General features: G+C 42.5%; 1 protein-coding gene across 4 annotated transcripts in view; it reads left to right on the top strand.

Annotated features, from left to right (window-relative positions):
• LOC121002783 (myelin basic protein) overlaps positions 1–15,746 on the top strand; it is a 190,311-nt gene that overhangs the window by 68,934 nt on the left and 105,631 nt on the right. For all 4 annotated transcript variants that reach the window (XM_040434325.1, XM_040434326.1, XM_040434324.1 and 1 more), the window contains exon 3: positions 3,749–3,836. In XM_040434325.1, the coding sequence (XP_040290259.1) occupies positions 3,749–3,836 (88 nt within the window). The remainder of the gene's footprint in view (positions 1–3,748; positions 3,837–15,746) is intronic.

The following is a 15,746-nucleotide window of genomic DNA, read 5'->3' as shown; positions in this document are numbered from 1 at the left end:
GTTATATAGCAATACTCCTGGCAACAGATTGCCTTTTGATGTAGGGTTGGACCGGTTATCGAATTATCAATACCCAATCGATACTTTTGTACCCGGATCGATTTGCTATTTACCAATACTAGGCTGCGCTGTTGCGCAGCCTAGTATCACTAAGAGAACATGTCACGCGCCGCTCTCGGCACACACCATGTTATCCTGAGCCGGCACAGTGGAGAGGAGGTAACCAATTAATATAATTTATGCCTAAATACAAACGTAGGCTGCGGGGCCGGCCATATCACATACCCGTCCCCTGGCCTCTATGACTGCGCAGTGCAAACCGCGACAATTAACCCCTCAGGTGCGGCCCCAGCTTGGCTCCGATCGGTTACCATGAAAGCCAGGACGCTGCTTAAGCCCTGGCTGCCATGGTAAGCAGCCTGCTGCTGTGTGTACTATGCTGTGTGTACTGTGTGTACACAGAGCAGCAGGGAGAGTGTGAAGTCCTATTCACCCTAATAGAGCTCTATTAGGGTGAATAGGACAACGGTTCTAGCCCCTCAGGGGGCTAATAGTTAGTAAATAAAAAGTAAAAAAAATAATAATAATTAAACCCCCCCAAAAAAAATCTTACAATTTTACATTTTCCTAATTTTACATAATTTTACAATTTTACATATAAAAATTTAAACACAATAAAAAAAATATATTACATATTGCCACGTCTGAAAAAGTCTGAATTATTAAAATATTAAAAAACATCTCCTATGTGGTAAAACGCTGTAACGTTAAACGTAAAAGTTAAAAACACGCAATTTACAATTTTTTTGTCAGGGTAGGACTGTTCTATGATGGGTCGGATGTTCCATAAAATGCGTAATGCACAAGGCTTTTTTTGGCTTTTTATTTTTTTCGCGTTGTATCGAATGGTATTGAGTATCGCAATACTTTTTTATGCTATCGCAATCGATTAAAAATTTTGGTATCGTGACAACCCTAGTTTGATGCATAAATCCTTTACTAAAACCTCAAGCACATGACCGTAGTCAGTCTGCACCTGATCCACATTTTTTGCAGTTTGAATGCAGACCCATTCATTTCAAATCAAATGCTGACAGCACACTATGTCCATTCCATGACCATGCAAAAAAAAAAAAATATATATATATATATATATATATATATATATATATAGTAAAAATAAGGCAGCACCAACCAAAAAACAGGTGGGTGCTAGCTCAAAGAAAAAAAGCTTACCCAAATGTATAATGAAAAAATAGAGCAGCACTCCAAAGTAGCTGTAAAAAATGGTATCTTTATTCACCCATAGGTGACGCGACGTTTCGGCTCCAACCTGAAGCCTTTCTCAAGCAATGTGAACTTTCCAAAGTGAACATATATAGTGAGAGGAAGTGACATGATCACATTAAAAAAGGGTGTTTACAAATGAACCAGAAATTAACCCATGCTGGCATGTGCAATAGTAAATACATCAAAATATTACAATTGTATCAAAAAAATCTTGTGTAACAAAATCATAACATCATGTAAAAAAGCAATACAGTAAATGTCTTTCTTACGAAGAAAAACATCCAAGCCAGGCTACATTTTGCAAAAACACACCTGAAGTCTCCCAAAAGCATGCAGGAAAAGGTGTTATAGTCTGATGAAACCAAGGTTGAACTTTTTGGCCATAATTCCAAAAGATATGTTTGGCGCAAAAACAACCCTGCACATCACCAAAAGAACACCATACCCACAGTGAAGCATGGTGGTGGCAGCATCATGCCAAGGGGCAGTGTTTCTTCAGCTGGAACTGGGGCCTTAGTTAAGCTAGAGGGAATTATGAACAGTTCAAAACAGGGTGGATTTGATTTAAATCACTAGTCAGTAAGGCTTGATTTAAATCATAGTTTTTTACATAAAGATTCATATTTGGACAATTTTTCTGTTGTACTTAGGAAGGAGAAAAATAATCATTACCTTAATAATAACAATTTAAATAGGATTTATTCAACTGAAACAATAACATTACAGCATGTTAGGCTACTTTCACACCTGCGTTCGGGGCTCCGCTCGTGAGTTCCGTTTGAAGGGTCTCACAAGCGGCCCTGAACGCATCCGTACTGCCCTAATGCATTCTGAGTGGACGCGGATCCGCTCAGAATGCATCAGTCTGGCAGCGTTCAGCCTCCGCTCAGCAAGCGGACACCTGAACGCTGCTTGCAGTGTTCAGGTGTCCGCCTGGCCGTGCGGAGGCAAGCGGATGCATCCAGACTTACAATGTAAGTCAATGGGGACGGATCCGCTTGAAGATGACACTATATGGCTCAATCTTCAAACGGATCCGTCCCCCATTGACTTTCAATGTAAAGTCTGGACAGATCCGTTCAGGCTACTTTCACACTTAGAATTTTTTTTTTAACTATAATGCAGACGGATCCGTTCTGAACGGATCCAAAGGTCTGCATTATAGGAGCGGATCCGTCTGAGCAGACATCAGACGGACCCGCTCTGAACGGTAGTGTGAAAGTAGCCTTATTTGCTTAAACATCCATGTTTGTTAACTAATTTGGCTAAAGAAAATATATATAAATTCTGTATTTATAGGTTTGTAGAAGTTAGGATTAAGATATTTTTCTCAACTCTTTTCATATTATAAATTCAGTTTTGAGAACTCCAAAATTAAACCAAGCATCTGTGATAATATCTTGTAGGCAGAGAAACTACCCAGTAATCTTAAAAAAAACCTCTAGAAGAGCATGACATTGTGAATGGATTAATGGAATTTAACAAAAAATTAAACATATACAGCCTTATTCTACATAATTAAAAAAGTAATCTTTATTTCATAATGAAATAACCTTTGGATGGTAATATATTTTCCTCAAAAAGCATTTTATATTAAAAAATCAGATTTTAAATCAAAAAAATCTGATTTAAATCAAAAAAATCTGATTTTTTTTTTATTTTTTTTTAAAAAATCATTGATTTTTATCCACCCTGGTTCAAAATACCAGTCAATATTGGCACAAAACCTTCAGGCTTTTTCTAGAAAGCTGAACATGAAGAGGAACTTCATCTTTCAGCATGACAACGACCTAAAGCATACATCCAAATCAACATGAGTGGCTTCACCAGAAGAAGATTAAAGTTTTGGAATGGCCCAGCCAGAGCCCAGACCTGAATCCGATTGAAAATCTGTGGGGTGATCTGAAGAGGGCTGTGCACAGGAGATGCCCTCGCAATCTGACAGATTTGGATTGTTTTTGCAGAAAAGAGTGGGCAAATCTTGCCCAAAAGGTCAAAATGTACCATGCTGATAGACTCATACCCAAAAAGACTGAGTGCTGTAATAAAATTAAAAGGTGCTTCAACAAAGTATTAGTTTAAGGGTGTGCACACTTATGCAACCATATTATTTTATTTTTATATTTTTTCTTCCCTCTACCTAAAAGATTTCAGTTTGTTTTTCAGTTGAGTTGTACAGTTTATAGGTCACATTAAAGGTGGAAAAAGTTCTGAAATTATTTATCTTTGTCTCATTTTTTTACATCACAGAAACCTGACATTTAACAGGGGTGTGTAGACTTTTTATATCAACTGTATGTATTTGCAGACAAGAAAAGGCATTTGTAAGAAGAGGAAAATGCAGGATGCCCACGGCCGGTATCCATGTTATGCGGATCTGCAATTCGTGTGGTCGTGTGGATGAGACCTTATACTGTATAGCAAAGGATAACATTGTCTGTATGTGTTTCTGTTTCAGAATACAGAAAATCGAGTAGTAGAAGAAGAAAAGCCTGTAAGTGAAGTGCCAAATCCGGTCCAGGAATGTGAGGACAATGAGGTGTTTGGTATGTATCTCCCAGAAACAAGAGGGAACATGTAATCTTGTCAGAGATGTAAAGTATTGTGATGTACGCATGCAAGAGGCATTTCTAACTCTGCAGAATTCCTAATCTGATTGAAGTGAATCAAGAATATTGCCAGCTTGTATATTTGTATGTGTGTATAGATAATATATATCATCTTTTATCAAAGTGAACCTCAGTAAGTGCATAGCACGCAGACACATGCCATAGCATCTATACGGAGTTTAAAGTGATTGGGGGCCATTTATTAAACTGGCTTAGTTATCCATAGCAACCAATCAGATTCCACCTTTCATTTTTCACAACTCTTTTGGAAAATGAAATGTGATGTCTGATTGGTTGCCAGTTCTACTTTACACCATTTTGATACCCATTGACTACTGTTTTTTGGGGGGAGGTTTTTTAATCTAAATAGGTTCAAATTTCTCTGGTAATTAATTGCTTAAAATGTTATCACCATAACCATTTCAAGAGCCCTGTTTTCCTAATACGGAGCTCCAAACCCCTAGCATAGAATTAAAGGAGTTGTCAGGCCAATTATGTATTTATTTCTTTAGGCTACTTTCACACTAGTGTTCGGGGCTCCGCTTATGAGCTCCGTTTGAAGGGGCTCACAAGCGGCCCTGAACGCATCCGTACTGCCCTAATGCATTCTGAGTGGACGCGGATCCGCTCAGAATGCATCAGTCTGGCAGCGTTCAGCCTCCGCTCCGCTCAGCAAGCGGACACCTGAACGCTGCTTGCAGTGTTCGGGTGTCCGCCTGGCCGTGCGGAGGCAAACGGATCCGTCCAGACTTACAATGTAAGTCAATGGGGACGGATCCGCTTGAAGATGACACCATATGGCTCAATCTTCAAACGGATCCGTCCCCCATTGACTTTCAATGTAAAGTCTGGACTGATCCGTCTGAAGCTACTTTCACACTTAGAATTTTTTCTACAATATAATGCAGACGGATCCGTTCTGAACGGATCCAAACGTCTGCATTATAGGAGCGGATCCGTCTGGGCAGACCCCAGACGGATCCACTCTGAACGCTAGTGTGAAAGTAGCCTTAAATAAGTCCTATCCCGCGATACTCTCATTGCAGAGGTTCCCACCTCAGTCCTCTACCCGGTCCTTCTCGACACACAGGAAATGACTTCTCAGCCAATCACTGGCCATAGCTGTAACCCACCTCAGCCAGTGATTGACTGAACGACCATTTCCTGTGTGTGTTGAGAGGGATCGGGAATTGTCCCTCTGGCGGAGGCCTCCAACAGATCATACAGGAGCATTTGTCACCCATAGGCTCCCATCTTAAAAAGTATACTGCCACGGTTTACTTTTTTTTTTATGTATGTATACTGTTGTATGGAATAGCGTAGTGTACTACACTGTTCCATACCATTCCAGTGTATACTGGCCTGATGGAGGCCAGGAGGACACTTTTTGGCTTGGTTACACATTAAGCACAGATCATGTTTATGAATTTTGACTTAATTCCTATGTCTTATTTTTTTGTGACTCATTGACTTTCTTTTTTAGCTACGTTTTTTCACTACCTTCTCTATATAGTTCTTGTGTTATGTTTGCCGGAATGAATTGTCGCACGCGTATTATTATCAACTTTCCCTCCAGTGAATTTGCCTTGCCTCCTATTCAGCTGGTAACCTTGAAGTTTGTGCTCGATTTGGTCCGTCAGTAATTGTGACGCACTCAGTAAGGCCCAGCTTTTTATACTTGTGCATATTGCTGGCAGATGTTTCCAGTATCCTCCATTCTGCAGTAATCATTTGCCGCGTTCAGGAAAAAGACTAGAATTAGAGCGACAGGAGTACGTATGAGGTCTGTTTTGAGCAAGTCATGCCGATTTATTGCGCAGGGTTTTTATTTTTAGCTGTATTGCAGCAGCTGTGCGCCTCCTGGAATAAGCACAGGCTCCATGTGATGGAAGGATTTTCCGAGACCCTCCCGAGTGCCTTTTATTTATAACGCGTGTTGCTGAGGGGAGAAGATAATTCATGCAGTGATATGGTGATGTCACATATCCTAGAACTCCATTGCGCTGCCTATTCTTGGCTTAATGCGTCCGGATTACCCGTTTTCCTACTTAATTGCACTTCACTTAGCAATCTGCAGACCGTATTAACATACCGACATTCATGATTCTCTGAAAGTAATTGGTGCATAAGCCTCCTGTGTTTCCAGTACACCACATCTCTGTGGAAACGTGAGTTAAAACGTCAGTGGGAGATCTACGTATATATATGATAAGCGTTGACCTCATCGCTTCAAGATGAGCCCCAATGTAGAAATATGACTTCCATAATGTCCCAGTTGGTTAATGTCTGGCAGTTTGAATAGCATTCAGTAGGGGGAGTGCAAGTCTAAAGCTAAACCCATGAGCACGGGTACATATTATTCAGATTTTAACTGGCAAGCTATAACGTGTTGATGTTCAGACTGTGCTCCACAGATCTCAATACTTGTGTTTCACAAAGGCTCAGAACAGGTCATGGTTTTTTACCCGGCAGAGAAGCTTACATTCGTCAGAACTTTAACACCATTTCAACTGAGATTGGCATCCATGTAGAGATACAACATTGGCGCTGCTTAAACAAAATGACTCCTGGATGTTTTTGGATTGGCAAGGACCTCCTCTTGGCATTTGCAGGGTGTCAGACAACCTAGAAGATTCACCATAACCACTCATTTCTGGGGGAAGCATTGCAACAACTAGACCAGCTGTGACTTAAACACTTATACGATTCGTGGACACTGTTTAGCTAAGAGACTGTAGTATAGATCACCGTCATACTCTATAATACACAAGTGAATAAAGTCTTTTTTATTTTTTTTAAAGTAGTATTTTAAAGAGGTTTTCTGGAATTAAATTATTAGTATTGATGGCCTATGCTCAGAATAGGTCATCAGTATCTGATCGGTGGTGGTCCGACTCCCGACACCCTCACCAATCATCTTCTCGAAGGGGCCGCAGCGCTCAGACAAGTGCTGCGTCCTCTTCATAGTATACCAGGCACACTGCCATACATTTTATAGCGGCTGGACTTGGTATTGCAGCTCAATCCCATTTACTTGAATGAGAGTGAGATGCAGGAAGGCCATATGACCAATAGTGAGAAGGAGACTGCAGCGTTCAACCAGGCACCATGGCCCCTTTAAACAGCTGATCAATGAGGATAGATCATTAGTATTTAAATGGTCACTACCGTTTCCACAAACTTTGCTAAAATAAATAGTGAAAAGTGAATATAGTGTTATATCTCTATGTTATATCTCTTCAGAGAAAAATGTATTTTTCTCCCTCCGTTCTCCATAGACTTCTATAGGCAGCATTTGTGTCTGTCTCTTTAAATGAGCTCTTTTTTTGTCTTTTTTTTTTTCCGACAGGCAGCACGTAATCTGATCCTTAAGTGAGCTGAAAACCATCTTGTCTCTGAAATTGGCTTTGCAGAAAATGCTAGTTTATTAATGACTACTTAAGTCCTGGAAAACCCCTTTAACCGTACTGTTTAAAGCTATAAACATATGATGTCAGCGCTGAATAGCCATGTTGAAGGGGTTTTCCAGCTGGTAAAAATATGTCTTAAAAGCTTAAAAGAATCCATTTTCTCTTCACCAGACTCTACTTCCTGCTTCCCCATGGCACAGAATATGTGACTGCTCAGCCAGTCACTACTCACAGCAGTTATCCCATTTTATACAGGCAAAGCAAATTTTTGCGGGAGGAAAAAATAATTCCTTTTGTGTTGTTATAATCTACATAAAAAAAAACTAATAATAAAATTCTGCAGTTTTCCCACTGGCCACTAGGCCTGCAACATATTAAGACTTCCTGTCTTTTGAAATCCGCTACATGGGCCCAGGGGAGCACCCAGGAATTTTTTCTAGGGGAGGGTCTGAAAGGCCAAAAATGTGGCACGTGTAGCGCGCTCTGACAATTCTTTTGCCTGCCCATTTTTCAAAGTCCCCTTCATATTTAAAAATGTGGTGCGCGTAGCGTCCTTCGCCGATTCTTTTGCCTGTCCATTTATAAAAAGCCCTGTAGGAGGGGAACATTTTTCAGCCCCGCCCATTATTAAAAGCTCTTCCTACATATAATAGGCCACTCCCATTAAACACTGTACAGCTGAAATTCTATAGTTGAGGCCTGTCTCTACACATCATACGGAGAGGGGGGCCTGTCCTGGCTGCACTGCCTGCTTCACATTATACAATAGACAGCAGGCTACAGCCAGGAAGCTCCTCCGCTCTCCTCCCTCCCCTGATCCTGCTCAAGGCCTGTGGTTCCCCCCACCATCCACCACCTGCCCGTGGCCTGCTGCCCCCCTTGACCGTCTTTACCCAGCTCTGAATCCTCCTTCTGCAAATGGCAGGGAGAGGAGCCGGAGCATGTCCTCTCCTACATAGCACCCCATACCTCTTACATCCAGTGATGTCATCTTTGTTGTAGACGTTCTCTTTCCTCATCTTCTCCATTCAGACCAGACCGCCATGATGATTTTTCAGCCATCTCCCATCTCTGCAAACAGACATTAGTTTCCCACATTTCCATCATCCCCACATCTTCTTAACACCCTTTCCTGCCACCCCCAATACTATACTGCAGAAACAATCCCCCTTGAAATACTACTACCACACAGATAGTGCCCCCTTTAACAATTATTGGCACACAGTGCTCGAAAAAAATAACTGCGCCCAGACACTAATAGTATAAAGATAATGTCCCCCAAAAATAATTGTGCTAAGCTGATACTGTGCCAGGGTGTCCCCCAAAGTAACAATCCTCCCCAAAATCCCACCAATAGAAATAATTATCTGCCAGAGCACACTTAGTAGTAATAATGCCCCTATAGTGCCCATACTAGTAATCATGTTCCTCATAGCCCCCCAGTAGTAAAGCTCCCCATAGTACCCTCTAGTAGTAATAATTCTCCTTATAATATGACAGTACATGAAATACCCTGCTTAGTGCCCGCAGTTGAGCTGATGTCCCCATAATGTATGCCAGTATAAAATACCCCTATATAGTGCCCCAGTAAATGCTCTCATAGTGCTCCTCTCCCCCTTCCCCATAGTGTCCCCCATAATATGCCAGTAAAAAAATGCCTCTTCTTAGTGCCCCCAGCAGATTCCCCTATAGTGCTCCTCTCCCCCATAATGTGTCAGTAAAAAATGCCCCTTAGTGCCACCAGATGCCCCAATAGTGCTCCACTCCCCCATAAAGCCCCCAAATTATGCCCCATAGTGCCACTCTCCCCTATAGTGCCTCCCATAATGTGCCAGTAAAAAATGCCCCTTAGTGCCACCAGATGCCCCAATAGTGCTCCACTCCCCCATAAAGCCCCCAAATAATGCCCCATAGTGCCACTCTCCCCTATAGTGCCTCCCATAATGTGCCAGTAAAAAATGCCCCTTTAGTGCCACCAGATGCCATAGTGACCCCCATAATGTGCCAATAAAAAAGGCCCCTTTAGACCCCCCTTCCCCATAGTGCCCCCAAATAATGCCCCTATAGTGCCACCAGATGCTTTTTCCTCCCGCACATTGATTGTTAAAACTTCACCTTTATTTTGTACTTAATAAAACCTACTATATCAATGAGCACTTCCAGGAAGTGAGCGCTATGAGAATAAATACACTGCGTGCAGAATTATTAGGCAAATGAGTATTTTGACCACATCATCCTCTTTATGCATGTTGTCTTACTCCAAGCTGTATAGGCTCGAAAGCCTACTACCAATTAAGCATATTAGGTGATGTGCATCTCTGTAATGAGAAGGGGTGTGGTCTAATGACATCAACACCCTATATTAGGTGTGCATAATTATTAGGCAACTTCCTTTCCTTTGGCAAAATGGGTCAAAAGAAGGACTTGACAGGCTCAGAAAAGTCAAAAATAGTGAGATATCTTGCAGAGGGATGCAGCACTCTTAAAATTGTAAAGCTTCTGAAGCGTGATCATCGAACAATCAAGCGTTTCATTCAAAATAGTCAACAGGGTCGCAAGAAGCGTGTGGAAAAACCAAGGCGCAAAATAACTGCCCATGAACTGAGAAAAGTCAAGCCTGCAGCTGCCAAGATGCCACTTGCCACCAGTTTGGCCATATTTCAGAGCTGCAACATCACTGGAGTGCCCAAAAGCACAAGGTGTGCAATACTCAGAGACATGGCCAAGGTAAGAAAGGCTGAAAGACGACCACCACTGAACAAGACACACAAGCTGAAACGTCAAGACTGGGCCAAGAAATATCTCAAGACTGATTTTTCTAAGGTTTTATGGACTGATGAAATGAGAGTGAGTCTTGATGGGCCAGATGGATGGGCCCGTCGCTGGATTGGTAAAGGGCAGAGAGCTCCAGTCCGACTCAGACGGCAGCAAGGTGGAGGTGGAGTATTGGTTTGGGCTGGTATCATCAAAGATGAGCTTGTGGGGCCTTTTCGGGTTGAGGATGGAGTCAAGCTCAACTCCCAGTCCTACTGCCAGTTTCTGGAAGACACCTTCTTCAAGCAGTGGTACAGGAAGAAGTCTGCATCCTTCAAGAAAAACATGATTTTCATGCAGGACAATGCTCCATCACACGCGTCCAAGTACTCCACAGCGTGGCTGGCAAGAAAGGGTATAAAAGAAGAAAATCTAATGACATGGCCTCCTTGTTCACCTGATCTGAACCCCATTGAGAACCTGTGGTCCATCATCAAATGTGAGATTTACAAGGAGGGAAAACAGTACACCTCTCTGAACAGTGTCTGGGAGGATGTGGTTGATGCTGCACGCAATGTTGATGGTGAACAGATCAAAACACTGACAGAATCCATGGATGGCAGGCTTTTGAGTGTCCTTGCAAAGAAAGGTGGCTATATTGGTCACTGATTTGTTTTTGTTTTGTTTTTGAATGTCAGAAATGTATATTTGTGAATGTTGAGATGTTATATTGGTTTCACTGGTAAAAATAAATAATTGAAATGGGTATATATTTGTTTTTTGTTAAGTTGCCTAATAATTATGCACAGTAATAGTCACCTGCACACACAGATATCCCCCTAAAATAGCTAAAACTAAAAACAAACTAAAAACTACTTCCAAAAATATTCAGCTTTGATATTTATGAGTTTTTTGGGTTCATTGAGAACATGGTTGTTGTTCAATAATAAAAATAATCCTCAAAAATACAACTTGCCTAATAATTCTGCACTCCCTGTATAGCTAATAGGATATTCGAATAGAGGCGTCAGTATGAGTGCGCAGCCACAGGCGCTATTCAAGATAGTACTGAATTGCAGTGAGATTAGAGCTCACCCTGAAAGTTTTAACTATAGGTTCTCATTGATAGATTAGGTTTTATTAAGTACAAAATAAAGGTGAAGTTTTAACAATCAATGTGGGGGAGGAAAAAGCGTAAATTAGCTGTTAAAATACAGCCTAAGCTAGAATGTAAATTTTTAACGCTGCTCCTTAACAATAGGGTTTTTGTGAATGAACTCATTACGTTATCGCGCCGCCTGAGCCGGCCTATCAGAACAGGGAAGGGAGACGCCTCTCCCTCCCCTGCCCCGCCACAGCACAGCTATCTGTATCGCTGTCCTCAGGACGGCGATACAAATGAATATGGAGATGAGCGCTTCCACAATGGAAGCACTCATCTCCTACTGCCCCCCCCCCCCCCACCGCCTGCCCGCAACTAGAACCAGGGCCACTGGTTGTTCTAGGGGGGGGGGATCCAGACCCGCTGGACCACCCCTGTCGGTGCCCCACTGCATGGGCCATGCACACAATGGACACGAGCTGTATTTCTATGGGAGAGTTTTCTAGGCATGCTCTGTGCCCTGTACAGGAGGGAGAAGATAATCTGTAGAACTGTGATATTGCCTATTGTGAATGTTGGATCTTGTGTTATCTATGCCGAGGTAATACCTGTCATTGTAATTCTGTCTGTGGTGATAATGATAGTGGCTACTGAATAGTTAGCTGTTCAGATCACAAAATCATGACCTGGTGGCCAGTTCTAAAATTGCAGGATTATACGCATTTTTTAAATATAGATAGTGGCATGGAAAGCTTAAAAAAAAAACACCAAAAATTCTAAATAAATAAATAAAATAATAATAAATGACCACAAAAACATTTAAAGAATGAGTGATTTTCTGACACATTCCCTTTCAATTTTTACTGGTACAGAATTTCCGGGACTAGTCCTTCCCACTGTTGCCTTACACCACCATTTTTTTCTGTTAACAGATCTCTTCCCCTATGGGCACATCTTGTTCTCTTTCCTGTGGTCACAATGAATGCATATGCCACTCAGTGCCGCTGCTCCTCACTTGTCATGTATGTTCTCATATTGTGTGCTGTCATCTGCTTAAGAGAATGTTCAGCTTTTATCATCAATTTTGAACAGCAAGGAGCAGAAAACGGTCAATTTGCTGCATTCATAAGTGATTTCACGTCTTTGCTTTTTTTCTGTTTAAATTGTTATCTTGGCCATTGGATTGTGCTGGTAAAAGTGGTAATTAAGGAGATGACTGTTCCTCACTGCTAATACCTCAGATGTGCAGCTGGAGGATGAAATTGGCTGTGTATAATGCACATAACCCTCAGACAATTTTTTTTCCGTGTAACAGCCTTTTTGCTTATTTTGACAGTCCTGAAAAGAAATGGCTAAAAAGAGCATTACCGTATTTTTCGCCCTATAAGACACACCGGCCCATAAGACGCACCTAGGTTTTTGAGGAGGAAAATAAGAAAATAAAAAATTTTGAACCAAAAGGTGTGCTTTTGGTGGGTTTTGAACTAATGGTCGTCTGTGGATACACTATTATGGGGGATCTGTGGATGATATTGGTAATGGGGTAAATCTGTGGATGGCACTGTTACGGGGGCATCTGTGGAGGGCACTGTTACGGGGGCATCTGTGGAGGCACTGTTATGGGGGCGTCTGTGGATGACATGACACTGCTATGGGGGGATCTGTGGATGACACATATATAGCATCTTATATTTACCGTATGTGTCATCCACAGATTCCTCCCTCATAACAGTGTCCCTGTGTAGTGAATGACTCCCAAAACAGGGGCTGGGGGCTGGCATCTGGTGCTGTAATGGCAGCGGGGCAGTCACTGTATTGTATAACATCGGGCCCCGCACACTGTAGTAATCATATATAATGTGCAGCAATGTTAAAGTATAGAAATCCTCTGAAATCCAGCATGTAGCACTTGCTAAACTCCCGTAGCAGGCAGGAGGCTGGGTGGCTGCAGCGTAACTCACTACGTCACGCGCCTGCGCCGCCTGCTTCATTCGTAACGTTGGAGGAGCAGGCGCGTGACGTAGTGAGTTACTCTGCTGCCACCGCCCAGCCTGCTGCCTGCTATGGGAGTTTAGTAAGTGCTACATGCTGGATTTTAGATTTCTATACTTTAACATTGCTGCACGTTATATATGATTACTACAGTGAGCGGGGCCCGGTGTAATAGAATACAGTGACTGCACCGGGCCCCGCTGCCATTACAGCACCAGATGCCGGCCCCCAGCCCCTCCTCCCTCCCCGCTGATACACCTCCGACTGCACTGTGCAGCATCGCGGCGGCGGTGTATCAGTGTAAATGGCAGCATTCGCCCAATAAGAAGCACTGCCATTTCCCCCGCACTTTTGAAAAAAATATGGTAGGTAGAGTTAATTAAATGCTTACAGGGGTTGTGATGGCCAATTAATTAGAAAAAAAATTCTCCATAAAGTGTAAAATATTAGATTAAGTTATGCTTATCTTAGTGATCCCTCGGCGCTCCTAGTCGGATGCTTCTCAGTTGCCTGCCTTGGTCCGTCTTACATAGTAACATAGTATATAAGGCTGAAAAAAGACATTTGTCCATCCAGTTCGGCCTGTCATCCTGCATCTTGACACACAGGAGATGACTGCTCAGCCAAGTGGTCATTTCCTGGGTGTCAGGAGTGACGCAGGGAGCGGTGAGTATTGGTTAGAGGAGTATGACTTTTTATTTTTTTAATACCATTCTGACCTTTTTTTTCGTTGAAAAAAAAAGCAAAAACTTTTTATCAGATGGAAAACTTCTTGAATTTATGCCACAGATGAGACTTACTCCTATCTCCAGAACAGGGTCCTGAAGTGAAGGAGAGCACATTGCACATGCATGGCGTCCTGTCCATCCACCACTATAACAGCGAATGCGCTCGGCTATTTTTGGAATTTCCAGAGTAGTGATTGGAGAGCAAACCATGCATGCGTGGTTGTTCTGCCTTTACTTTGGGGGCCCCTCTCTGGTGATAGGATCGGGTCCCAGAGGTGGGACCTGTACCTATCGGACATTTCTGGCATATTTTAGAAATATTACGCAAATGTTCAGATGGGAAAAGCCCTTCAATGCAATAAACGATGGTTCCCTTTTAGTTTTATTTTATGTATTTATTTTGCCGACCGTTCAATAAACGTGATTTATTTTTATTTTTTTATTTTTTTTAAATTACTTGCAGACTGGAAATAGAAAGATAAAAGTAAGCCGAAGCATTATGTAAAAATCAATAGTATTACATTAAGTATGAATATGAGTTTCCTTTCCTCCTGGAATTACAGCTGAGCTCCAAAACACGGGACAAAAGGAATGAGAAATTCTTTTCAGGCCTCTTATTCTCTGTAAATGAGGATAGTAATGCTTTGCTTCTTCCTCCCATAATCCCTTTTGTCCCTTCTGAAGTCTGTCGTATTTATTTATGCTATTTTTAATCAGTTTCTTATGTAAAATATATACCCTTTTGTATCTTTTATTGACATAGTATGTCCCATTGTGTGGAACACTGAATTCCTATCACTCCCAATTTCTGCCTCCAGTATGAACCTTTAGAAAGCTCTTAAAGGGAACCTGTCACCAGGATTTAGTGCATAGAGCTGGGGACATGGGCTGCTAGATGGCCGCTAGCACATCTGCAATACCCAGTCCCCACAGCTCTCTGCTCTTTTATTGTGTTAAAAAACCTTTTTGATCAATATGCAAATGACCTTATATGAGTCCTGTGTCCGGAGATGAGTCAAGCGGAAAGGAGCCCAGCACCGCCCCACGTCCTCCGAATCTCCTCCTTGCTGGCTGACGTCACAGAGCTGGAGCGCCGAAATCTCGCGATGCGCGAGCTAGCGCATGCGTAGTTCGTTCCCTGTGCTGATGCCAGCACAGGGAATAAACATGATGCCGACACTGCGCAAGCGCTAGCTCGTGCATCGCGAGATTTCGGCGCTCCAGCTCTGTGACGTCAGCCAGCAAGGAGGAGATTCGGAGGACGTGGGGCGGTGCTGGGCTCCTTTCCGCTGGACTCATCTCCGGTCACAGGACACATATCAGGTCATTTGCATATTGATCAAAAAGGTTTTTTAACACCATAAAAGAGCAGAGAGCTGTGGGGACTGGGTATTGCGGATGTGCTAGCGGCCATCTAGCAGCCCATGTCCCCAGCTCTATGCACAAAATCCTGGTGACAGGTTCCCTTTAAGAATGCTGTAAAATAATAAAAGAAGTATTATTCGGCATGTCAATTGTCCCTGAGCTACCTGCTCCTGTGATGATGTGTTGACACCGATATGTGACCTCTATGACCATTGATTTGCTGCATTGGCCACATGTCATGTCCACACATCAATGGATCAGGAATAATAGGGGTCGGCAAGGGACCCAGCGAGCATCAGAGCAAGTACAGTGGGAGATCGGTAGGCTGAATGTTAGGGTACTTTCACACTAGCGTTTTTGTTTTCCGGCATTGAGTTCCGTCCTAGGGGCTCAATACCGGGAAAAAAACTGATCAGTTTTATCCTAATGCATTCTGAATGGAGAGCAATCCGTTCAGGATGCATCAGTTCAGTCCCTCTTCCTTTTTTTGCCCGGA

Source organism: Bufo bufo, chromosome 5 (genome assembly GCF_905171765.1).
Source record: "Bufo bufo chromosome 5, aBufBuf1.1, whole genome shotgun sequence".
Taxonomy (NCBI): Eukaryota; Metazoa; Chordata; class Amphibia; order Anura; family Bufonidae; genus Bufo; species Bufo bufo.
The sequence above is the reverse complement of the archived record's forward strand: the minus strand, read 5'-3'. Positions and strand labels throughout refer to the sequence as shown.